The sequence below is a fragment of the Haliotis asinina genome, chromosome 6, assembly GCF_037392515.1.
Source record: "Haliotis asinina isolate JCU_RB_2024 chromosome 6, JCU_Hal_asi_v2, whole genome shotgun sequence".
Lineage (NCBI taxonomy): Eukaryota > Metazoa > Mollusca > Gastropoda > Lepetellida > Haliotidae > Haliotis > Haliotis asinina.
The window spans coordinates 66,208,540-66,235,979 of record NC_090285.1 but is presented as its reverse complement, the minus strand read 5'-3'; the positions used below and the strand labels follow the sequence as shown (position 1 = coordinate 66,235,979).

General features: G+C 37.8%; 1 protein-coding gene across 2 annotated transcripts; it reads left to right on the top strand.

Moving 5' to 3' along the window:
- The first annotated feature begins 269 nt into the window (after positions 1-269).
- On the top strand, positions 270-27,079 carry LOC137286789 (beta-1,4-N-acetylgalactosaminyltransferase bre-4-like). 2 transcript variants are annotated; one of them, XM_067818784.1, is made up of 8 exons: positions 270-461; positions 10,792-11,220; positions 11,660-11,892; positions 14,077-14,264; positions 15,974-16,096; positions 21,134-21,229; positions 24,427-24,565; positions 25,699-27,077. In XM_067818784.1, exons 2-8 carry the CDS (start codon positions 10,893-10,895, stop codon positions 25,732-25,734), a joined length of 1,143 nt encoding a protein of 380 aa, XP_067674885.1. In that variant the 5' UTR covers positions 270-461; positions 10,792-10,892; the 3' UTR covers positions 25,735-27,077. The 2 variants fall into 2 exon arrangements, with proteins under 2 accessions (XP_067674885.1, XP_067674886.1); XM_067818785.1 differs by lacking the exon at positions 270-461 and adding an exon at positions 5,518-5,590 and having other exon boundaries at positions 25,699-27,079.
- The last annotated feature ends 361 nt before the right edge of the window (positions 27,080-27,440 follow it).

Genomic DNA, 27,440 nt, shown 5'->3' with positions numbered 1-27,440 from the left:
AAGAGGGTGTGGGTGGTGCCGTTTTTGGTCCAAGGGGAACGACTCCTCCCTTTTACTTGCATATGCATTGATTAGCAATCCGAAAATAATACAACTGATAGAATCAATGCAGGCTGTGTTTTTAACGTCCCATCTGCAATAACCCTTGAAAAGTCGCACGTCTGTCGATGCGAATTCCACATAGCGACCGTAGAACAGAGCAGACGACTCTTTTAGCCTCGCTTTCGCTTTGACCTCCGACCTGTCTAATTATGGACAATGCTGGTTCCAATACGAGCCGCAAGATTCCACATGATGCTTCGAATATCTAAAAGACGATCAGTCTCAATGTTAACTTCAAAGCGACGTCGCGATGGGAATGTGGTAATTTTTTTTAAAATATAACGAACACATCTCATAGGACGATAGCAGATCTGTTAAAGACCTCTTTACTTCACCAACTTGGAACTTCTGTGCAGGAGGTAAGTCGGGGCAATACGAATTGTTATGGTAGCAAGTCCACACTAAGTGAGTTGCCAAGGGACGTAACTCTGTAGTACTCATGAAAACCTGGTCCAATTTTGGGGGTCCTTGTGTTACGCGTTCTGGCTTTTTCCACGATGTATTTGGGTGAAAAACAACGACTGGTCCCTTCAGAAGATATTCCCGCGTTGGCGCCATTGGCAAAAAAGGTTGGTCTGCTCTGTTCTTTCATAGTTTTCCAACAATTTAAAATATTGCTGAACATTGAAATTTGTTTTATCAATCGATGGCACACTTTAGATTATTTTTATCATAAGCACACATCAATCCTCTCCATTATAAAACAAATTTTAACTTAATGTAACCAGGGATGCACATTTCAGATAGATTTGTGTGAGGGAGGGGTGTATTGCCAGGGGCAGACAACTCCATGTGTGAATCCAGCTAACAATGATCGTGTCATTAACTCATTCATTGTTTTAAAGTGTTCAAATGTGTGTACTTTGATTATTAAACAGGTAGGAAAGCATTATTTGTTTCAAATACCTTGCGCAATATGTATGTTATTTTCAGATTTACATGTATTTTCTGTCTGTATCCAAAAGTGACAGCCATAGAACACAAAATTGTGGCTAATAATAGTAATATTTGAAAACTGACAATAGTTTATTGATCTTTTAATTTAAGCAGAATTCAGCATTATTCATTTGTGGATGTCATAGCACTTACATAAACACATGATGTAGATTTGGGTACAGAGTGAGTATTTTTTGCACATTACAGCATCACAACACACGCGCAACATACACTGATATAATTCAGCATCAGATTTGCTTCAGGTTTGAAACATGGTATCTTCAGCACTGTCTTTAAAAGCACAGTGTAAATTGAATCTTCAACACTGGTGATACAGGTTTAAGATTAGAATATATGAAAACATGTTACAATCTTAAGTTCATCTTAACTGATTAAAAACAAAGGTAGCACTTCATAATCTTGACTCTAACTTGAATCTGTTTCAATAATTTAGTGTTTAGATACTGATTTTGCCAACATTGACACTGTACATCAGTCATGATGTTTAATGAACCGTTTCTTTCTTCTTCTGCAGACCTGAAACATACGTTGATTCGAAGTTCTAGGATGTTCAAAGAAGACGTATAATTCCAGATGAAACATTTTTCCTCTGGAAAGCACTGTGCTGATAGAAAAGACTATTAATATATTTGTGGTTCAACAACATTTACTTAAAATAGTTTGGTACTTGAAATAAATAGGTGTGACGTTTTTTTCACAAAAATGGAAATGTGGACATTTCTCAGAGTTGACAGTAGTTGACTTGATCACCTTGTTGATCAAGAACGGATGGACAGAATTTAATCAGATAAAGTTTGTTGCAATGCTGATGTATCAACAAACCTTGGCAAAATAGTTTTAAAAATCTGAAACGTTGATCTAAAAATGGTGTGGACTTGCTAGTTATGGCATGGAGTTGTTTGTATGGTGCCTGAGTGCGTGCTTGTTCGGCGTAGTTATCATGTTGGTAGATGGATGTATATGTTGTTTGCAGTGCATCATATTGGGATAATTGGAACATTTTGGTAACTTTTGGACCAACACCATCTGTTTTATGGTCATTACCGTACTCGGTCCAAAAACCAGTAATCGTTACTTTTTATTTTTATTTCATTGAACGTGTTCTTGTAAAATGTTTTATTTACTGATTAAACTGTCCACATTTATTTCACTTTTCACTTAAAAATGTATTTTCCAAAGCTGTGAGCATCGAGAAGCCAGTTATTGTTTTGTCAAAATCTCATTTATTCCAAAAGACATTTTGTGAAAGTCATGATGACTGAATAGACCACGTATTTCAACTGGTCTTTCGCTCAGCATACAAACTGTACATAAACTGTCCTATCACAAAGGTTGTGACTCCCAAACAAACAGTATGGTAGCGTAGTTCAAATTGAGTTTCTCTGATTTCTTACTGATTTGTATATTTTTGTGTGAAGGGACCCTTCAGGATGGAGTCATATTTTGTTACATCAAGGGACCAATTACAAGACTCTGGAAGTTTGAAGAGGGTCATACAAGATACAAAATATTGTGTCCAATATGTATACAAAGTAAGAATGGATGAACATAATATTTACTGGCTAGCTTATTCTCGAAACGTCCGTAGTTCTACGAATTTCTTAAGCCCATTCTTAACACATTGACTACAATCAAAGAAATTTTAATGCTAGAAACATTTTGAGAATGATTAAGAATTTTTAGGGCTACAAACATTTTGAGAATAAGGGCTGTGGTAGATATTCAGCACAATCTAAAATTGTATTTCATTATTGTGTAAAAGACAGATCTTGCAGACAATGCTGTATGCTATATTCAGGACCAATATGTGTGACAATAGCATGAAAAAATACTGTTCCCAGAAATAAGCATTCACCTGAATGGAATAAATGTGTACAGCGAGAGCTATGGGCATGTAGTTTATTATCATAACTTGATACTCACTGATAAATTAATGTTGTAAGTTACAGATTGGCATGGTATGAACCAGTGAACATAAAACAGTCTGTAGCCAACTTGCAAGTTTTTTATGCGTGTTTAAAGTAAAAGTGAAAAGTAGGTACATTATTTGTTCATTGTTTGTTTTGCCTTTACAGCAAAATCCAGGGCCTCGTTCCTAAATACGGTTGTAGCACTATAAGTAAACGTTCACCTTAGTGCTACAATCTCTTTGTATAACAGGGCTTAGATGAGTATTTTAACTTTGAAAAAAACTTGGAAAATACATAAAAAAACTAAAAGTAATTTGTGCTGGTGTATTATCATTTATTTAACAATGCCATTCAGAACGTGATCAGATCTAGCACATGTTATATCTGGGATTACACCTTCTCAGTAAAGTGCAGGTTCTAGTTCTTTTGTTGGATTGAATCACATTGAGGATTCGAACCCACTCTCTAAGCCCAGTTGCGTTAGAGTGGATTTGGTGACTTACTTTGTCAGTTTTTGTGCTGGATGCAGAGATTGTGGGTTTGAATAGGACTCAACCCCTCAAAAGTACTAGCATCTTTACATTTTTTAGAAAGTATAATACAAAATAAAACCTGTAATATAATTAAAGTGAATTTAAAAAATGTTATCTGCATGAAGTGAAAAAGAATCTTGAGTTCAAACTGATTCTCTGTTTGACAAGTAAGACCTTAATAAATTTATTTTGTTGTCTAAAATTCAATCAACCAAACTGTATAATGTACCTGATATTTCATCACACATGATAACAAAAAACATGATAAAATAATTACAAATATTATTTGAATATATTTTGGTGAATTTCACGACAAAACTTACCCACAAAACAAATGAAAATAATTCAAACATAAAAATTTGATAAAAACATATTTTCCAATTGATCATAAGGACACATTCATTCCAAGCCACAATGGACCACTATTGAACTACTTCACAAATGCAGAAGTCAAGTTTTAGAGATGAATGTGTAAGTTGTGTGACAAATTTAGTCAGATGAAACCGGGCCCTTTACAAAATAATCTCTGTTGCTACAGCTTGTGTATGAGATAGTCAGTATGGTGCTTTTATGTACACTTGCCTGCCCCTGTTTCTAAATTATAATAATTATCAGTAGAAACTGACAAAGCCTGTCAGGAGAAGGCTTTTATGAGCTCCACCCTTGCTGCAAGTGTTTGCAAAGTGTGATTTATTTTTAAGATTTCATCTATATCCCTTGCTTTATCCACATGCTATCAGTGAGTGCCAGTGTTGCCAGGTTGTTTAGTAGGGAACCAAGGTCATCCCTGACCCTTGTTCAATGGTGACAAGGCATCTGCCAGTTGGGACTTATACACACAGGTAAAGCAATTGGTTTTCATTATTTTAAGGGTTACAAATCCTGTGGCTGGGGCTAAAAGCCACTATCACATAATTCTTAGAAGAAAATCTTTGGTTGCTGACAAAGTTATTTTTGTGTGAATTTAAAAACAAATGAGCCAAATGACAAGTAGTCAATTAGATATTTTACTGAATATTATTTTATTGATGGAGCATTTTTTTAACCATTTTATTATGCAGAAAGTGTGTATACACAAATTGTTAGCCCCGTTTCATGATGAGTTATCATCAAAAAACTTTTCACTTTACTTCATAAGATGTCTGTCTGTCTGGAATACAAGAACATTTACCATCAATTTTTTCCTGAAATCATAGTATCTTTGTTATTGAATATAACTGCTTAAGTAAATAATGAATGGGTTAATGTATGCATGGGCACATGGTCCCCATCCCACCCTACAGGGTTCACAATCTCTTGTAAACCCTTGTAGTCATGGTTTTTCCTACACTTCTATACAGTATGTTAAAGGCAAGGAGGAGTATCTAGCAGAACTTTTTACTTCTTTGAGTGAATGGAATCTGAGTTGAACATGGATGGGTGTTGTGTCTTGCCAGAACTTAACAGTCATATAACAATGAACATCTGAACTGTTAATATCAGAGATTCAGATACATTTTCACTTTCATATGGCCCACAGTTGTGCACTTGTTGTGGGGTTAATGCTTTCACTCATGCTGAAGACACAGGTTTGATTCCCAAAATATGTACTATATATGTACATGTGAAGAACACCCTTTGATATTCCTGGAGTAGTGCTAAAATAGTCATTAAAGAAATTACAAATTTTAGGAATAAGAATAGTGATCTTGTTCATATAGAGATTTTTTTAATGTTTGAACAAGGTGACTATTATAACAATGAAGTGTATGTAATGTGCTGTTAAGAATATGTGATTACTCTTGAAACATTTATGAAATATTATTCATTCACCAGAAGCCAGACATAGTGTTCCTAGAGACGACAGACAACAAACACAGCACATCCCATCTAATCAAGAAATATTTGTTGATCTTTAGCAATCCAGAGTGGGTACAAAGCATTTAAGACGATTGTTGGCTTTAAGGCGAACAATCAACAAGGCATTTATCGGAAGGGATGAGATAGCTGTTGACAGGACAAACAAGACTGAGGCATTTGGGAGCAAGTAGGGCACCAGGCACACCAGAACATGGTCGAGCTGGTCACTGAAGCAGGCTGGTCACTGAGGTAGGCTACCTTGCACGACCATGTCAGTGATGGTCTGTGTTGTCGTTGCTGATAGTCAGTTCGGCCATGTCAGTGGTGGTCTGTGTTGTCGTTGCTGATAGTCAGTCCGGCCATGTCAGTGGTGGTCTGTGTTGTCGTTGCTGATAGTCAGTTCGGCCATGTCAGTGGTGGTCTGTGTTGTCATTGCTGATAGTCAGTTCGTGTAGTATGTGCATGATCATATCATGTTATGGCGGTTGTTGGTTACATCTGACTTTAACTGGAATGTTGAAAACTGCATTGTGTTTGTGTTGTGAAAAATAAAATAGGGAAAAAACTGTTGAGACATGGGTTTCAACTGAACGGAAGGAGTTAAGTGTAGATTATTATGTCTGCCCTGAAATGTGAGCTATGTTTCATGTTTGTGTTTAGATTCTTACCTTTATGGGGGGAATATAGCAGCATGTCAGGTCATGAGGAGAGTGACTTGGTGAAAAATTGTGTTTTTTTAAAGATTTTTATATCATGAGATATATGTAAGATCTGAATGTTGTTTTTCATTGTTTTCTTCATAAAGATCCTACAGACTGAAATTATGAAAAGAAATTTGAATATACATGTTTTCACATCACCCACACTTGTGATATTCGGAGTATCATGATGACTCTCAAGCCTATGTGGTTGGCACAAGTTTGTAGGTTGTGACCTTTTCCTGCAGGGATTGCTTCATACTGTATTTCATCATGCACTGTTGGTTGTGTTCGGTCTGTCGAACTGGGATACAGTAGTACAGTGCATGCATCAACTAAGTCATTGACCAACCAATCTTGTTAGTTGCCTTGTATGACAAGCACACTATTGCAGCATGGGTTGCTGAAGGCCATTTCTTGTTCATTGGTCTCAGTAGTAGTTGGCTGGGTACACAGTTTATAAATACAGTATATATACTCTTCAAAAAAAGTAGGGGAACCTGAACATTTGATTTGGATAGGAAGTGTAAACGTTAACAAATGTTTCAAGGACAGACATCTTATGATCGCACTGCCATTTCCCTCTATTACCACCCCTAAACACAACACATGATATGCACATGCACAGTGCAGTAACCCCATACATGTGCATTGGACCCCATTCTTGATTTTGACATTTTTTCAAGAAGGTTGATAAATCAAGTAGAATATTAATTGTGACACGCATCTTGCATCACACATTGTTAGTGTTTGTTTCTAGTCGTTTGTTTTTAAATGAAAATCATACACATACATTCCAAATAGCTGTATAAGGTAGTGCAAATTATGATGCACTCTCAAAACATTCAATATTATCATATCAACATTGATTGAGTCCTTTAAATCTCCTAAATTTTTTAAACCATAAATAAACAAAAATGAAGATCCCCTACTTTTTTTGAAGAGTATATGATCATGATTGCTGTTGAGTGTCAATGAACCCCACATCATGAGGGAGGACTATCACATAGGGTAACAGCCACATAGGGGAACCACTGCAAGTGGGAACCAACACTACAATGGGGAAACACCACACAGGGAAACCAGTACAGTGCGGAGCCACCTCACAGGGAACCACTACATCAGGGGAACAACCACAAGGGAGAACCACTAGAATTGGGAACAACCACATTGGGGTACAACCACTGCAATGGGGAACAACAACTACAAAGGGGAAGCACCATTACAATGGCGTACAACCTCTGCAATAGGCAAACACCTGTGACGCAGAGGAACGATTACAATGGGGAACCACTACAATGCTGAATCACCATAAGGGGGAACCACTAGAATTGTGTACAACCACTACAATGGGGTGCAGTTACTACAGTGGTGAACAACCACTACAGTGGGGTACAACCTCTGCAATGGGGCACAACCACTACAATGGGGAACCACCACACAGGGAAACCACTACAATGGGGAACCACTACAATGGGGGAACAACAATGAGGGAGAATCGCTAGAATTGGGAACAACCACTACAATGGGGAACCACCACTACAATGGAAACCACCACTACAATGAGGAACCACCACTGCAATGGGGAACCACCACTACAATGGGGAACCACCACTACAATGGGAAATCACCACTACAATGGGGAATCACCACTACAATGGGGAATCACCACACAGGGGAACCACTACTACAATAAGGAACCACTACTACAATGGGGAATCACCACTACAATGGGGACAACCACTACAATGGGAATCACCACTAAAATGGGAACAACCACTGCAATGGGGAACAACCACTTCAATGGGGAACCACCACTAAAATGGGGAACCACCACACAGGGGAACCACTACTACAATGGGGAATCACCACTACAATGGGGAACCACCACTACAATGGGAACAACCACTACAATGGGAACAACCACTACAATGGGGAACCACCACTACAATGGGAGAAACCACTACAATGGGAACAACCACTACAATGGGGAACCACCACTACAATGGGTAATCACCACTACATTGGACAATCACCACTACAATGGGGAATCACCAGTACAATGGGAACCACCATTATAATGGGGAACCACCACACAGGGGAACCACTACAATGGGGTTCCTATTGGACCAGTTTATTAGGTAGGTTAGTTGTATTTTTAGACATGGATGTCCTGGTTTCTTTGGGGTGACAGTGACAGTGACAGTGACAGTGACAGTGACAGTAGCAATCTGAACTGTGATTGTGTTTCTGATTGGAGTGGAAATGGCAGTTAAACCATACATGCTGCTCAATAATTTATCTGGTTTCCATAATTGTGAGTGGAGTGTTATAGATACCATTATGTGACTTCAGTAGCATATATTATCTGCATCAGTTTTCTTGTGTAAAGTAAACAGCATCCTGTTTCTGTTTACAAACTGTTGCAGCCCTAGAATGAACTATGTCAAAGGTTTTCAGTGGGACAAGACGTGTCCTTGACCTTGTAGACAGACAGTCCATTATAAACCCCAATTAATCAGCAACATGGATGAATAACTCATTACTCCAGTTACAGTGGGCAGAGGATAAACTGGTAGCAGACAGAGAGATGAAAGAATATTGTATGGCTAATCCTGTTAAGAGTGCTGGCATTAAGCAGAGAGATACTCTGAAGACATACAGATATTTATCAATGTGTAATCATCGTCATCTGTGTTCCTAAGCTGTGTAGATGGCCATTGCCGATGTGTTTGTGAAAGACAGAAGGACAATACATTGTCCTCATCTGTTAGCTTGGCAGGTGTTATGATGGTTGAATGTTATTGAAGTTGTAAGCAGTTTATGACTAATATGACAAATGTAGACATGAGTTCATGATACAAAGCATATTAATAATAGCTTTTTCATGTTTCTACTCAAGCCACATCTCATGGGATTAAGGAAGAACGTGCCTCTGACCAAAATCCATACCATTACTGCAAGAGAGCTAATTGCTGATAATGGCATTGCCTCATCAGAACTAGTGGCTGCCACTTACTAAATGAAATATAAGCATAATCTTTCTGAATAGCTGAAGTGAAAGACAAAATCAAGTATGAGATTGCACATGAGATTCGTACAGTGCTGTGCTGCACAGATTTTTTGGCATTGGTTGCTGGTTAATGTATATGGTTCGTTTTTGTGTTTTATTACTTTTACTAGAGCAGCCCAACATTGCAAAGTGCAACCAAGTTATTAGTCTTACTTGCACCAGGTGCAAGTCAATTTTTGAGTGGGTATACTTTTCAATAAAACACAAAAATAATTCAGTAACATATTTTGTCATTAGATATTGCAGTGAAAGCAGTGCAACTTGAATTTGACTGATGCATTTAGGGTTTTATCTTAGGTTGCACTTGGTGCAGGTAGGTTAACATCTCAACCATCATGAATTATAATCTGCAAAACCTATGAATAGAATGTATTCTTTCCCAGTATCAATCAGCAGGGAATATTTTGGTAAGCCTTGTCTAGATCGGCAGATATCTGTATAAAAGTCCTGTTTATTGGAACAAAAAAACAAAATTATTGTGTTTATTGCCAGATAAGCAGTATATAGTAAGTGTGCCATATATCTTCCAGAATGCACTGCAACCATGATTTTGTATACTATGCATACAGATGGTAGAGTATCCTCATGGTAAAAGCATTGGCATATCTTGCTGTCGGTGCGTGTTTGATTCCCCTTGTGGATACAATGTGCGAAGCCCATTTATAGTGTACCCCGATGTGATAATGCTGGAATATTGCTTGGTATATTGCTGAAAGCAGCTTACAACCTTACAATGTTTCACAGACTTAAAAATTGCTTTTTCAAGACTCACCCATAGAATGTGTGTTAACCATTTTTCATTTTTCAATGTGGTTGTCCTGCTTGAACAGGAAGAGTAGGTTTAGCATTGTCAGTTGTTTAAGTTCTATTTGAAGACAGACTGATTCATTGATAACTGACAAGGAATTATATAACAATATTGTGTCACCAGTCTTTGTCATATACTAGGCACATATTGAAACTGTACATACAAAAATTTAAAATCTAAATTTATCAAATCTGTGTAGACACATAAGGATTTAAACTCAGAGATTTGTGACATGTATCCAACATGCATGCACATGCCATGCCACATGATGTCAGTGGTTTCGTCCTTGAAACATGTAATACGTTGTTGCACATGCATTCCCGGAAAGAGAAACAGAGCAAATGAATGCCACACAAAACTGTCACTTTGGAACGCTCAACCCCTGCCCATACGATTGTTAAAAAAATTAAACGGCTATTAAACTAACACAACGTCATGAGACCATTGGGATGTGGCTTGATAAGTTTGGTACACTATGAAATATTAAAACTAGTACATGAAAATATTGTCCTGGCAACTGTCAGCTGTGCTCAAGAAACAATGTTTAAGTTGGGACATCTGATGTTTGCTGAAGGAAAGTTTGAATGTGTGTATACTTCAAGATGTCAAATTGGTGCAGTGTGTGTAAAATGAAAACAGTGAAGACGGTTTATGAAGCATCTATATATCCCAACTGCATAGAACGATGCTGATGAAGTTGATCACTGGATTGTTTGGTCCAGACTAATTATTTACAGACAGCTGAGTGCAGCGTTAAACAACCAACATTACTGATATGACAATTTAGCACTTGGACCATTCGCAGGGGGGGGATCCCAAAGTTTCAAGGATCATGTGAGATACGTTGTGATATTTTTCTTATTGTCTTCAGATGGAGGTGAATGTCCCTCTCAGACGTGATACACATCTGTAAACATGAAGAGATGGAAACAATCTATTCATTAAATCACGTCACTGCCTTGCATAATCAGCATGATCCCGACAAGCAGGAGGATGAGAATCTCACCAATAGCCATAATTCGGGCAACATTGGCTTACATACGATCCCTCTTCTTCAGCAAATTCATGATAGTGACATTGGTTCTGGCATGTCTTTTGGCAGTTGAGTTTGTCTTCAATTTCACAATGCACTTTAACTCCACATCAGGGATGTCAATGTACCTGAGAGGCTTCCTGATGAAACAGAAAACTAACACTTCAGGAAACAGTCTTCGACATCTGTTGACAGGAAAGTCAAACAGAGATACCTCCAATGATAAGCCCAAGCTGCCTCTGTGTCCCCTCATACCTTCTAATCTAGGTAAGTCTAAGCTTTATTCAATAGTATAATTTTGTAACCATCTCAGTGTATTTTTTGCACTGAAACTGTAATGCATACACATCCACCATTATTCTTTCTAACCATGACGTCACAAATGTAACCTTACTGTCATGACTACGTTTTACGCTAAGGAATCACAAATGACCCCAAAATGTTGTTTGTAAAGTATTAAAAGAAGATTTATACATAAAGATCTTGGTCAAGTAACATTTTCTCAGAGAGCAAAATTTAAATGTCACTAAAGACATAATAATGGCACTTGTTCAGTTGTGAATAGTGATTATTATTGAAATGATTATTTATGCTAGGTGACTTTCATATTACCTTTTAGGTCAAATAAGAATCTTTATGTCTATGTTTGTGAATGGTGAAGTATTAATTTTTTGTGGAAAATTTTACTGTTTATTTGATTTCCTAGTGGGTCCAGTGAAAGTTGACAAGAATGTGTACAGCAATAGGAATATCGAGGCCATGAATTCTGCAGTGAAAGTTGGGGGTCGGTGGTGGCCCGAAACTTGCACATCTCGACACCATGTGGCTATCATCATCCCGTTCCGGGACAGGCCGTCCCACCTCAAGATCTTCATGACCAACATCCATCACTTCCTGCAGCGACAGGAGCTCGACTATGGCATCTTTGTTGTAGAGCCAGTAAGTGAATAATGTTGAATATAACAAACTGGTCATTCTGTGATTGAAGTCCTCTTGACCAGCATCATCCATTGTTTTCTAAAACCTGACTTCAGAATCTTTGTCACGGAACCATAAGTTCATTCTGTCAATATTACTTCTGGAGTAAATGGTTGTCAGGCAAACATAATTCCAGAAAACAGCACATGGTTGACTTGTCCTCTCAGTTCACAGTATATCTATATAAGGACTTGCATGTCTCTGCTAAAATTATGATCTCTCGCTTATTGTACAATTTGACATGAGCTCGTAGTTAAAAAGAGAAGGCACAAAGTGTTTATAAGATGGTGAGCAGGGGTTCTAGAATGTGTTTAAAATCCACAGGGCAAGTGACTTTAAGAAAGTAAATTGTCTGAATTTTCCACTTTTCTCTGATTGTTATGACATAATCATGATGAAAGAATATGGAAGAATAAATCAACTTTGTATTTGATGTTAATGTTTAGTGGACTAGTTATTGAGAAGTGATAAATAGCAAAGAAAGATAACTCTTCTTTATTATCATTGTGAAATTTAATAGCTACATTTTGAGCAGATATGAAATGAAATGCAAGTTTATTTGTAGTTTGAATCCATATGTGGATATTATCTAGTATCCCATGGACAAGTAAGTTAGAGTTGTTTGATTGCCAGAAATGAAAACTGATTTTTTAACCCTTGAGTGAGCATTATTTCCAGATGGCAGATAGCTGAAGGGAAAATGTAACAAGAATATGTTTTCAACAACATATATACTATCTTGTAACTGTGGTTGTTAGATTAAATCTGAGATGAAATAAAGTTACTAAGGCAGCCATGTAACGTGTTATGTCTAGAATTAAACTTTCTTAGCAAAATATATACGGATCTTTGGTATGATGAGCCAATGCTTTAACCACCAGGCTACCCCTATGTACATACATATATATATGTAGTTATTTTGTTAGGTTGAGGCCCATCGAGGATTTGAAACCAGACTCTGAGAGTCAGGCACATAATTGCCAGCACACAGTGTCCTGTATTCATTAATTCATATTTGTATACATGTAAGCATTAACCAATCGATAATATTTCACAGTCAGCTTTACTCAAAATATAGTACCCCATGTCTAAGCCCCTAAGGCAAATGCACTGAGTAGAGGACTGTACATCTGATGACGAGGTGGTACATTATTGGAATAATCAATATACCATATCCAGTTATCAGTCTCATCGTTCCAAGGGATTTGTAGATAACATGGTAATGGGATGAGGTTGTTTTATAACCTACTCTCAGTGGAGATGGTCATTTGTTTGCCGAACACTATTCACTGTTATTGGTACAGGTTGACTAAATCTGCTGCTCGTGCAACTCAGAGAGAATTTATCAAGTGTATTACCAGTGTTTAGAGACCAAGTGTCTACAGTATCTGTGTATGTGCATTTGGACAGTTCCCACAGTCAACTCCTAAGTTTGGATGACATAACATCATGAATTCGGTTGAAAATTTCAGTGACACTGATTTGTGTATTATTGCAACCGCCATTTGGATTTAAGGTCAGGTTATTTTGCAGAGTAGGAGTAGATGGTCAGGTTGGTCATTGACAAACCAGGTTGATACTGTGGGTCACTGACATTTGTGTTCCCCCTGCATTACCTAGAGCTAACATTACTTAACCACTAGGGAAACTCTTGCCCATTGTTCTTGGAAGTGTTCTATTACCATAACTGATTAACTGACAAGAGACAATCATTTCTATTAAAAACAATAAAATTATACTTATTTTGATAATCTTCATCATGTCTAATACATTACATGCGTATTAGATAAGTAAGCCCTTGTGGTGTCACCCTCACTATGATAGTTATTTAAACAAATCCAGCCTCTCCCTTTGGTCAGTCTTGGTTATCTACATTCTACCATAACAAAGCTGAAATAATGCTGAAGTCAGCCGAAAGCAACATCACTCACTCACTCACTCACTCACTCACTCACTCACTCACTCACTCAGGTCTCAGAATTCCATAAAGAGCATGCATATCATAACAATAGAACCTGACATTATTTACCCATTCTTCAGATCAGTGTCCATTCCCTGCAAACATTCTTTAAGTTGCACATTAAAATGTGGTCTTTCCAACTTAGAACAGGATTCAGATACAAAGTAAGTACTTTGTCTGTGCAGGTGTCAGATGTGAAGTTCAACAGAGCCATGCTCTTCAACATCGGCTACGCTGAGTCCATCAAGTTGCACAACTACACCTGCTTCATCTTCCATGACGTGGACCTCATCCCCGAGGATGACAGAAACCTCTACACCTGTCCAGAAATGCCCAGGCACATGTCCGTGGCTATTGACAAGCTCAAGTACAGGTAAGGTCATTGTGGAATCTGCTACAGCCTGGACTCAGGAAGAATCAGAAAATGTAAATCTGTAAATCTTAACATTCCAAATGCTTGATCTTGGAGTGAGTGAGTTGAGTTTGATGCTGATTTGAGACTTAACATGGGATGTCAGCTTAATGTTGAAGGAAAGTGAGTGAGTGTGTTAGTTTTAGCAATATTCCTGCAATATTACAGTGGGGGACACCAGAAATGGCCTTCACATATTGTACCCATGTGGAGAATTGAACCTGGTTCTTTGGTATGATGAGCCAATGCTTTAACTATTAGGCTACCCCACTGCCCTTGGCAGGAAGGCCTCTCAGCAATATTCAAGCTGTATGGAGTACCCAAAACACAACTCTTACAAAAAGAATGAGTACAGTTCATGGTTTACAAGGTTCTGAATTTTACCAATTTGGTGAATTTCATGAGTATTGGTCTGGTGCTAACAAAACTATATGGTTGGATTGATAGTTTTCTGCATAAATTTAGCTTTTGCAGAATAGAAAATATCTGAAAAAACAGTAAGGAAGCACAGTCTTTGTCCATTTTTGTGGTTAAATAAGGTTTTAATGTTTTCTGTTGTTACATCTTTTGTGTAACATGGAGTATTATTATACACAGCATGACTGCCTTGCAAGATGTATTCATTGCCTGATGAGAAGATAGAGAATGTGTTCATCTGTATTCATGAAGGTTACAGGATTCATGACCTGATGGATATGTGATCACAGGGCCAACAAAACTGTTCTTATTATGAATTATTCAGCTTGTCATTTCCATATACCATACAAACTGCATATGGCACATCAACAGATGTGGAACTTACCCCAAAACACCTTCCCACTTTCAACCAGATCTGGATTTGGTTTAAATGAAATTGTGTTCTGGTAGTCCAGGCTTATCTAGCTGGGGCACATCCGTTGACTTTCAAAGCATTATTGATTCCAAGGGACCAACGTTTATTGCACAAGAAGATTAAAATTGGGAAGTATGTAAAGACATACTGTAACCATATCTGTTGCTTCAGGCATTCATGATCTTATGAAGCATTCCTCTTGTTTCCTGGAATGATCCGAACATTGCATGGTTGTGATTACTGGATGACCACAGATGACATTGCTTACTGATAGGGCATGAAAAACTGTATAATACATAGTTTAAACACAAACACAAACACAAAAACACTCACACAAAAACACACACACACAGAGTTTCTATTTTACTTATACGTTGAGTTAGTGTTTTAGTAACAAACTGTTTATTAAAGTAACAGTGCAAACATGATCTTGTGTCTGTGTGTGTCTATGTTGTCCATCTGATTGTCTTATTATCCTATGGAACCATTCCTTGATTCATATTCCTGTGTGAAGACCTGTTCAGGTAAAAAAGTTAAGACATGTTTCTGAGCATAGAGAAGGTCATTCGAGTGACTCAGTCATGTCATGTCAACTGTTATTGGAAATTATCTCCATAATCTGGTTTGAATCCGATATTTTAGACTGACTGGACTTTATGAAAAGTTGCATTTTTTTTTTTCTTTTCTCCTGTGCTAAGGCCCCACTAAGTAACTGGAGGAATTACAGCAAATTTGAAGGGATTGGATCTCAAATGTAAACAAACACAGCCCACTGGGGTGTATTTATAAACACAAGGTATCACATATGTTGTTGAAGTATGTGTATTTGTTCTTACAGATTGCCCTACACACAGATATTTGGCGGAGTCAGTGCCTTGACACAGGAACAGTTTATACAGGTGAACGGCTTCTCCAACAAGTATTTTGGATGGGGTGGCGAAGACGATGACATGTTTAACAGGTAATACCCAGACACCTCACATGGTAAACATGTGATGATCTTGTTATTATTTTCATGTGTAGATATCATGGCAATACCTTAACAATATCAACATGACTTTGTTTCTTGTACATTAGGTCTTAAGTCTTTATATTTGTATGTATATATTCTCAACACCACAGTAGGTATCTCACAACACATCAGTTGGCATCTAGCATTGAAGTCAAGCAAAGTGTAATAGGTATCTTAGAAGCGACACTTTGTTAGATGTCAAGCAAACTGTGATAGGTATCTAGCAACACCATGATAGATGTCAAGCAAACTGTATTGGGTATCTAGCAACACCTTGTTACTTATCTAGCAGTACCACAATAGACATCTAGCAATACTGCAGTAGGTATCTAGCCACACTTAATAGACATCTAGCAACACTGCAGTAGGTATCTAACCACACTTAATAGACATCCATCAACAACTAAATAGACTTTATAGCCAGTGTTCTCAAGACGTGGTGAGGATAACAAGGTGTATAGTTTAGACTCATTTAAAGCATTTCCCATATGTTCTCTGTGTGTGTATGGTTACACTGAAGGTGAATTTCTCCAGTGTCTTAGGCGAACCAGTTGCAAGCCTCATGCAGATATCGTGCATGTGAACTGCTACGTTTTGTAAAGTTTGGTTAAAAATTTGCCAATTTTCACCGAGTTACATCATTTACTGAACACATGACAATAATCTTTTCAACGTTACAAATTTGTTTTACAATACATCAGTTCATGTGCAAACAGTACATCTAAACTTAATCAATATGGAATGTTTAGCAAAATCTAGTTGACTGAAGTAAGTTGCAACATTTACACAATGAGCCTTACACTACAGAAACTTTTTATTGGGTGTGTACATGAACCACTTCTTTGTTACAGTGGGAGCAATGTTTCATTGTGGATTGTAACAATGTTATCAAGCAAGTGAAATGTCACTCCTATTGTAAAATAAACATTGTTGTTGTCCTTCTTGGTGCTCCAACATTGAAATGTCTCTCAAGGCAGTTACTCCAGACTTGGATTTCCTGCGACAAATCCGTTTAGAAGTGTGCTTGAATTGTACTGATGAATTTTCATAGATTTTGGACAGAATCTTCCCCTTCATATGCAGCGACTTTTGTGATATATAATTTTGGATTAGTTCATTTGACAATCATAGATTTAAATTTGTATTCTGATGGGAGAGTTTACTAGAATTGCCTGACTACATAATTATGTTCTATAAACCTGACAGCTATCATATGATAAATCACAATACATATTGTGTTCATTTACATTTCAATCCCCCAAGTTCTTGTACAGTCTGTGTATACCAGGACACAATGTAGTGTTGTAAATGTGTACCTTGCACATTCCAACTCATGCCACCACTCTGTGCATGATGCTGTACTCCAGACTATATCCACGTGAGTCAATCAGTATCCAGTATGAAGACATATCTCAGTTAATGTGTACATAGGGCCACTCTGTGCATGATGCAGTACTCCAGACTATATCCACGTGAGTCAATCAGTATCCAGTATGAAGACATATCTCAGTTAATGTGTACATAGGGCCACTCTGTGCATGATGCTGTACTCCAGACTATATCCATGTGAGTCAGTCAGTATCCAGTATGAAGACATATCTCAGTTAATGTGTACATAGGGCCACTCTGTGCATGATGCTGTACTCCAGACTATATCCATGTGAGTCAATCAGTATCCAGTATGAAGACATATCTCAGTTAATGTGTACATAGGGCCACTCTGTGCATGATGCTGTACTCCAGACTATATCCACGTGAGTCAATCAGTATCCAGTATGAAGACATATCTCAGTTAATGTGTACATAGGGCCACTCTGTGCATGATGCTGTACTCCAGACTATATCCATGTGAGTCAATCAGTATCCAGTATGAAGACATATCTCAGTTAATGTGTACATAGGGCCACTCTGTGCATGATGCTGTACTCCAGACTATATCCATGTGAGTCAATCAGTATCCAGTATGAAGACATATCTCAGTTAATGTGTACATAGGGCCACTCTGTGCATGATGCTGTACTCCAGACTATATCCATGTGAGTCAATCAGTATCCAGTATGAAGACATATCTCAGTTAATGTGTACATAGGGCCACTCTGTGCATGATGCTGTACTCCAGACTATATCCACGTGAGTCAATCAGTATCCAGTATGAAGACATATCTCAGTTAATGTGTACATAGGGCCACTCTGTGCATGATGCTGTACTCCAGACTATATCCATGTGAGTCAATCAGTATCCAGTATGAAGACATATCTCAGTTAATGTGTACATAGGGCCACTTTGTGCATGATGCTGTACTCCAGACTATATCCATGTGAGTCAATCAGTATCCAGTATGAAGACATATCTCAGTTAATGTGTACATAGGGCCACTCTGTGCAGGATGCTGTACTCCAGACTATATCCACGTGAGTCAATCAGTATCCAGTATGAAGACATATCTCAGTTAATGTGTACATAGGGCCACTCTGTGCATGATGCAGTACTCCAGACTATATCCACGTGAGTCAATCAGTATCCAGTATGAAGACATATCTCAGTTAATGTGTACATAGGGCCACTCTGTGCATGATGCAGTACTCCAGACTATATCCACGTGAGTCAATCAGTATCCAGTATGAAGACATATCTCAGTTAATGTGTACATAGGGCCACTCTGTGATGTATGGTCCAGGAGTATAGTTTTACAGTCTTACGACACACCAGGGAACCCTTGTCTGTAGGCGCAATCAATAAATAGAAGACTGAATACCAAATACAGACTGAGGATTGCAGGATGAAGAGGCCAATCAGTTGAAGCCGGTGCTTCATAAGCACAGGAAGATAGGGGCAGTGTGATAGGCAATCTTGATTTTGGTTTAATCATACTTTATTCAGAAATAAAAAATATCGAACAACTGTGAACAAGTTAACAGATGTTCTTCCTGCAGTTCCACAAATGGTTATGAAGTAAGGCGCTTTTTGTGTTGTGACACTCAGGAGTGTACATGTACATTACATTTAAACTGTGCATTGCTTCATGCTGGATATCTTTCAGTTAGCTTTCTTTGTGGATAAACATTAGGTCATTTTCACAAAATATATCTTTTTCCAGTCTGAACAGGTTACTAGTTAGTCCGTCTCATACGAGTAATGTTATTTGTGACAGATTCAATATATATTTGTCTGTATTTTGAAGATCCTAAACAGTCTTCACAGATATACTGTATTTAAGATGGAATAGAACTGACCTTAAATTGCACATAGATTTTTTTTTACAGATATGAATATATGTTTATCCTTGTTGCACTAGTCCCATAGTTTGGAATAGAATCATGTCCCAAGTTCCAGGTCACTGGGCCGTGGTAATCACTCAAAACAACAGATGATGCACTTTTTAGTCACCCATGACCTGGTGAACACAGTTCACCTTATAATTAGACTGACCTGGTGAACACAGTTCACCTTATAATTAGACTGACCTGGTGAACACAGTTCACCTTATAATTAGACTGACCTGGTGAACACAGTTCACCTTATAATTAGACTGACCTGGTGAACACAGTTCACCTTATAATTAGACTGACCTGGTGAACACAGTTCACCTTATAATTAGACTGACCTGGTGAACTGACACTAAAACAAGAGAGCAATTAGGTTAAATGTTCAAATCATTGCATTATGGCTAACACACTTGTTCAGCACACATTCATCCCAAATTCTTTGGGTGGGCAAAGTTTACTAGGTGATGTACACAAGTTCCGAGTGAAAACCTGACGACGAGAGACTGTGCACTGGAAGTGTTGTAAGGCTCGATGTCCTTCAACAATCAACACTGCCAAAAATCTCAACACCACCTACAGGAACATCATCTACAACAATGTCCCAGATGCTACAAAGTTGAAATCAGATGCCATTCTTGCCTGTTTCTTGTTTGAGAGAAATAGTCAAAACTGATCAAAGACCAATACTCAGAATATCTACCAAGATGAAGTTACTAAAGCAAAATTGTATGAGTTAACAATATTAATGGTGAAATATCAGTTTTATAGTCAATATGAAACATCTGTTCAGTTGTCCAATATGCCTCCTATAACTATCCGACCCCAAGATGTATATGTGTGATATTGTGTATTGTGTATTGTGTCATATTTTGTAATAATGTATGTTTGTAACATGGTGATAGTGCTAATGTTGCCTAATGGGTGTTTTTCATAATATTGTTGATGAGATCAATGATGATGATAATATACCATTCAAAGAGTAGGGGACATTGGATTTACAAGATTGATAAAATGAAAATTCAGGGGAGATGTGACATTGAAAATGTTTCACTTGTATGGATATGTATTGATATGCATGTATATGCTCGAAAACTGGAATATCTCCTACTATTGCTGAATGGTATGTTTGTGTTGACATAACTGAATCAATGAAGTCAGTGTCAGCTTTCTTGGTAACCTGATTACCCAGGGCCATATTTGCACAGGATACGACTTGCCCTGCACTCTCATTCATGCGTGTCCTCTAATCCCTGATAATATTTTTGCTGGCTGCTGGCAAACTGGGAGTACGCTGATGTGTGCCACCTGCAGCTCTTCCACGTTTTCCATGACATGAAGCTGAAGCTCAGTTATGTCGAATGTTCAAACAGTATGGGTACATTAACAAACAATACAGATCAAAGATGTGACAGGGAAAATAACAACAGAAGTAACATTTCAAGATGAATTGGAAATTTATTTTCCATGTTTGTTCACAAGCTGTGCCATACAAAGGTGTGTGAAAAAACCTCAGGGAAAAAAATAAGGGAACACTTTTGCTTTCATGTGATCCCTTATTTCTCTCCTCTCTTATGTACAGCAAGGTAAACTACTTCTTTGACAGTTTTGTCTACAATTTGAAAAATTAGCGTAAAACCTCACTCACTCACTCACTCACTCACTCATTCACTCTCTCTCTCTTGCATGTCTTGTTTTATCATTATCTTTTTAATGTTTCAGGATACACAGTGAAAATTTAAATATCATGAGATATTCCTCAGAAGTAGCCCGGTATAAGATGTTATCACATGCTAAAGATGAGCCCAATCCACAGCGGTATGTAAATATCAGAGTATAATGTTGTCTGGCGTGGTGTTCTTTCACTGCCACAGTTATTGTGACCTGTATCAGGGGAATGCATAAGTATTTTGAACCGCTTCAAAATCTCCCTGTGGACAATGACAGGGAAAACAGTGGCAAACAAGGTGATCAATACATAGGGAATGAAGAGTTGTCTCCCTTACAACAAGAATTGTCTGGGGTCCTGAAACGGCATGAAAACAGTTAGATGATGAATAGACATTGTGGAAGATATGCTGAACAGTTAGGCTTGTATACCATAAAGTATGCTTAGCTTGACAGTTTGCTCAAATTGTTCAGTATGAAAATGATAGAAGAACAGCACCTGTGTTGATATCATTGTTAACCATAAAACCCCTCAGTCTGTTGTATCATAATGCACAATGTGCCAACCCCAAACTGTTCCGCTCCTCACTCACCAAGACAGTGGAGACATAGCCACAATGACAATGGTTTGTAGCACCAAAGACTGGCATCAACACAACTGGTATCCTAGCACAAGAGTAGACAAAACTTCCATATAGCTCAAGGTGAGTGAGGTTAGCTATTTGCCACTCTCAGCAATATTCCAACCATATGGCAGAGATATAGCTCGAAGACCCAAGCAGTGACAGTATGTTATAACTTTCTGTTGAGGGTTTGTTATTACAAGTCATTACAACCATAGTGTGTTGGTTTTGGTGTTACTTGCTTTTTGTCTATTCTTATACCATTCTTCCAACGGTCTTCTGAAACTCCTTGTACATTTGTATTGCTCACATTATTGAAGTCAGATCTGCAGCAGTGTCCTGCACAAAACATGAGCAAAATGATTTTTACCAATTTTTTAAACATCTTGCATGATGGTTATTAATGAATTTGGTTGACATTTTCAAGGTACTAAAATTTCGAGGTTTGAGACCCCTAAAGCTTTCGAGGTGATTTACATTTCGAAGTTTGGGGACCTTAGTATATAAATATTTTAGACAAATTTCAATTCAAGGATTGGAGAAGGTGGGCAGAAACATCACTGACCGAAACAATACTCACTGAGTAGCCAGTGATACCCGCCATCAGACTGTTAAAACATCGGGTATACCAGTCCATGGCAGAAATACTAGTAATGAAAACAATTTTTGATGAGTGACCCATGAAACACTCTGTCGGCAGAGTTCAAACATGAAGCTAATTTTTTTCTGATGATATTGTTTTCTTAACAACTATCGCCGAAGGAGTCCATTTGGTCAGAGTGACATTGACAGTTGGTTTGACTTCACATGTAAGACACTGACTGAATCACCTAATTGTTTTGCAATGTATGTTATTCTGGACCAATAATTACAATTAAATAGTCTCGACACTGCATTTCTGTTGTCTTTATCCCCCCGGCATGTAATGCGGGGGATATAGTCAATACCTTGTCTGTCCGTCCGTCTATTCACCCGCCCTCCGTCCGTAATCATTTTGTTTCCAGAGCATAACTCAGAAACCATTCAATAGTTTTAAACCAAATTTGATAGATATAATAATCTCAACCTATAGTTGTGCCTTTTGCTACTTACAGAGTTTTTCCATTTTTATTTTGCTTTTGTTTTTCCAGGGAACATTTTGGTGTTAGTGTAATGGTGGGATGGGCTTCTTTTCGGGAGCAGAACTCAAAAACCGTTCAATATTTTAGTCTGCAAGACTTGTTACATACATCAGTCAAAACCCAAAGTGGTGCCCTTTGGTACTGACAGGTTTTAGTGATATATCATTTTCTCAGTTTCAATGGAAACGTTTTGGACTTAGTCTCAAAATGGAGTGCTGGGCTTCGTTTCTGGAGCAGAACTCAAAATCTGTACTTTACTTTTCTGCAGAACTTGGTAGATATACCAATCAGAAGCTAAAATGGCGACTTTTGCTATTTACAGGGTTTGTGATTTCTTAGTTTCTCAGTTTCCATGGAAGCATTTCAGACTTTGTCTCAAAAGTGAGAAGTGTGTTTCCTTTCCAGAGCACATCTAAAAAAGTTCCTAATATCTATCAGCAAAACTTGATAGATATATGTGGCAGACCCCAACGTGGTGCCTTTTGCTATGAACAGGTGTTTGTGATTTATAATTTTCTGGGTTTCCAGGGAAACGTTTCGGACTTAGTCTCAAAATGGGGGGATGGGCTTCGTTTCCAAAGCACAACTCAAAAACTTCTAAATATCTTTCTGCAAAACTTGGCAGATATGTAGGGGAGACCCTCTAGTGGAGTCTTTTACTATTTACAGATTTCTTAGATTTATCACCTTCCTAGTTTCCATGGAACTGATTCTGTCTCAGAATGGAGGGATAGGCTTCGTTTCCAGAACAGAACTCGAAAACCATTTCATATCTTTCAACAGATCTTGGCAGATATATGAGACGTATCTTGAAGTGGTGCCTTTTGCTGTTTACAGATATATTGCATTTATGTTTTTTGTGACTTCCATGGAAACGATTCAAACTTAACCTAAGAAACATCAAGTAACTGTCAGATGAATTGTCCTTTCAAATATATAGCTGGGGGGAGGGGGTGATATGTCATCTTCTGATGACTCTTGTTTTATTGAGGCTGTCAGTGGTCACTGAAAGTTTAGATTAGTAGTAAACACGCATTACAGAGTTCATGCACATGTCAGGAAGTCATTGGTTACCAGCAGTTTATATGGTTATCGATAGGAAATCGCACCCAAATGTTTGAAGTTCGGAAACATTCACGGGTATACTATCATGGAAGTTGTGTTACCAGCCTTGAAAACCTCAAAAATTATATTATACTAACGACCAAAATTTTGTCAGAAGTAGCTATATCAAGGAATTTGCCTGTCCATCTGATTTTTTTAAGAATTACACCAATTTCCAAATCTTGACATTGAAAATTTTGTTCAACCAATAACTTGAAATTGAAAGACAGTTTCTGTAGCTAATTTGTACATGAGTTACTTCAATTTGCATATTAAATACAATCTTGGGATTTGTGTTCAACCATTTCCTTAAACATATATGATTGGCTTGTTTTCTAAGTTTGGGGTCACCTTCCATATTTCTGTGTGAGATACAGAGCAAAGTTTTCTTTTCATATTTAAATGTGTCAAATATTTTCACAATTTACATCTCTTATGGAATCTCAAACTTCCCACAGCAAATAAGGGTATGGTATCACAGGTTTCCATTCTGCTTCAGCCACAAGTTGTTAAAAGGCAGTGAGAGTCGCTACAAGACCGAAGGCCTCAACAGCCTGAAGTATACCGTACTGAGGATTGAATTGAGGAAACTGTACACCTGGATATTGGTGGACATCAATGAGAAAGAAGTCATGCAGGTATTTCATATCTCACAGTATGTGAATCAATAGTGAGCTCATGTAGAGCTAACAAGTAATATTTTGTATGTTTCTATGTCTTTATTGTTTGGTATCTCTTTGATCAGCAGGAAGGCCAGTATATATTTATTTTTGGCACTGTAGTAGGTATGGACAGATTCTGCAGTGGTTTGTTATTCTGGGGATAGTGAAATGGGGTTTAACTTTGTACTGAAGATGAGCACAGATTTAGCAGTGTGCATGTATTGTTCAACACCTGTGGTGATGACATGAGACCAGCCATTTCAGTTGTTGGGGAAGGATCATGTTTAGGAATCTTTTTCAGGACACTGTGTGTGTGCAGAATTGTGTTTATTACATACACAGTGACAAAACCCACAAATTAAACTCAAAAAGGGGAGATTCTGCTAATTTAAAATATGAAAATATATTATTTCTTCCTATTAAAACATCTTAAGATGGATCAGTTGTGAACAACCCTTCTAAAACAACCCTTTCCTCTATTTCATCCACCAAGTAAATTTGATGAGAAGTGAAGTTTCTTTCACCCCATGATTTGGCAACAAACTGTTAATCTATGACTGAAGTAATCAATGTCTATATATATAATGTACTCCATTGCATTGAATGGTCTTTAGTGCTTGGTGAGGGTAGCCTGGTGGTTAAAGCATTAGAACATCAAATCAAAGACCTGGGTTTGATTCCCCACATGGGTACAATGTGTGAAGCCCATTTCAGGTCTTAGCACCTATGATATTGCTTGAATGTTGCTAAAAGTGGCATGAAACCATACTCACTTGTTCTTGAGTTCTTTTCCAACCTACCATAGTACACTGGCAGAACAGAAAGAGTATGCATCCATGTTTCTTTGTGGGTTATATGAAATAAACAAGACATGGTACCAGTAATTTCATAGTGATATTTGATATGGTGTGATAGTTGTGTTTTTGACCTTGAGTTTGCAGTGTGTTAGGGAGTCTTTTCAGTCTACCATCATTTGTATCATTCAGTCAAATAAACTGTTTGGATTCCTGTCTCCTATTTGCCAGGCAGTTTGTATTGGTAAGAGTATGAACATACTGTTTACGTGTGCTGCCTGTGTTCCTTGAACTAGCTTTGGTGTTGTGTTTCAGGACACAGGTCCAGATAAGAAGCAGGGGAAGAGCTAGCAGCAACTGCTAATGACCTGCATAGAGACTGTGATAATATGTACTGAGCTGTCCTTGGTGACTATGTGTTTTTGGTGAAGTCATTTTTTCATCATTTAATGGTCTCCCTATCATTACTATGAAAGCAATTGCATTGACAGACATGGATTGTACATGAGGATTGCACCAGAGAGTTGCACGTGAGCTTTGGACATGAGGGTTGTACCAGAGGGTTGCACATGAGCTTTGAACATGAGTGTTGTACATAACGCATATGGAAGGTTCTTGTACAAGGGATTTACCTTGGCCTACAAGTCCCTGACATATTATATTTCATGAGGCCTTGCAGAAAATATGGAGGTTATTTGAAATACATGTGGTGCACTCTACTCTACTCTACTCTACTCTACTGTCATATTTAATCATTTCTTTATATCATACTATGCAAGCTTTAATTTATTTTCAACTTTGCATTCACTTGTTCCATCAGGACTCTCAAGGTCTTTTGTGCAGCATTTAGTAGATGATCAAATCTAGCAGCAGCAGTCAATTGCTGATCCTCATTAAATCATCAACAATGAAACAGTTGTTTTCACAAATTGATTGTAGATGTTCTAGTTGTTGTAAATAAGGTGAATAGATTACACGCTTGTGTCCACATTCTCAAACAGCTAACATCACAATACATGTCATATCCAACTTGCCTGATGGTATTTGGAAGTGACTAAAAATTCTTCTGCTTCTTCTTACATGGACTAAATTAACATCCTTAGTTCATAATTTTAGTAGTGAGATGTACCAACAGTAAAACACACTACTGTATTTTGAATTTACTATAATGCCATGAATACCATCATGACTATCTTTCAAGTCATGTCAGTGCAGACGTTTTGACAGTTACTGTAGTTTTCATTAGCAGAGATGGATAGAGGAATGTTAGCAATACACAGTTACAGTGTTTGAAGTTTTCCCTGCTCATCTATGTCAAGGATTTGGGTGATGTGGTGTACAACTGATTGAAGCGTTCCTATAATCCCCCTTTTCCCTGTGTTAGCCTGATGCCCGAGACAGTTAAATGTATAGTTTCTGTGCATGGAACAAGGACACATGCTGTTAATCATACTTTCTCCCACTGTGGTGAAATTGAAATGTTAGCATTGTAAAGTCTACAATTATTGACACAATTTATGGGTAACAGCTATGTAGTATACCTTCGGAAGGACGTTTTGTAGAGGTCCTTATGTAGTTACTGATGTCCTCATATCTATAAGTTGTGTCTGCCTTGTCATCAGCAACCACGCCAAACAATACAACATATTTATTATGTCATTTACATATCATTTATCAATAAATTCTTGTATACAAATCTCTTGTTTCACTTTTTGTTTCGGATCCTTCTTGTCCATTGTCAGTCATTTCAAGTGAGTGAGTTTAGTTTTAGCAATATTCCAGCAATATCTTGGCAGGGGACACCAGATGTGGACTTCACACACTCTACCATGAGGGGAATGAATCACTGATGTAAGGAGCGAATACTTTAACCATTAACGCCACTGACCTTGGTGGATGTAAATTTAACCATTAACGCCACTGCCCTTGGTGGATGGAAGGAGCGAATACTTTAACCATTAACGCCACTGCCCTTAGTGGATCTAAGGAGTGAATATTTTCACCATTAACGCCACTGCCCTTACTGGATGTAAGGAGTGAATACTTTAACCATAAAC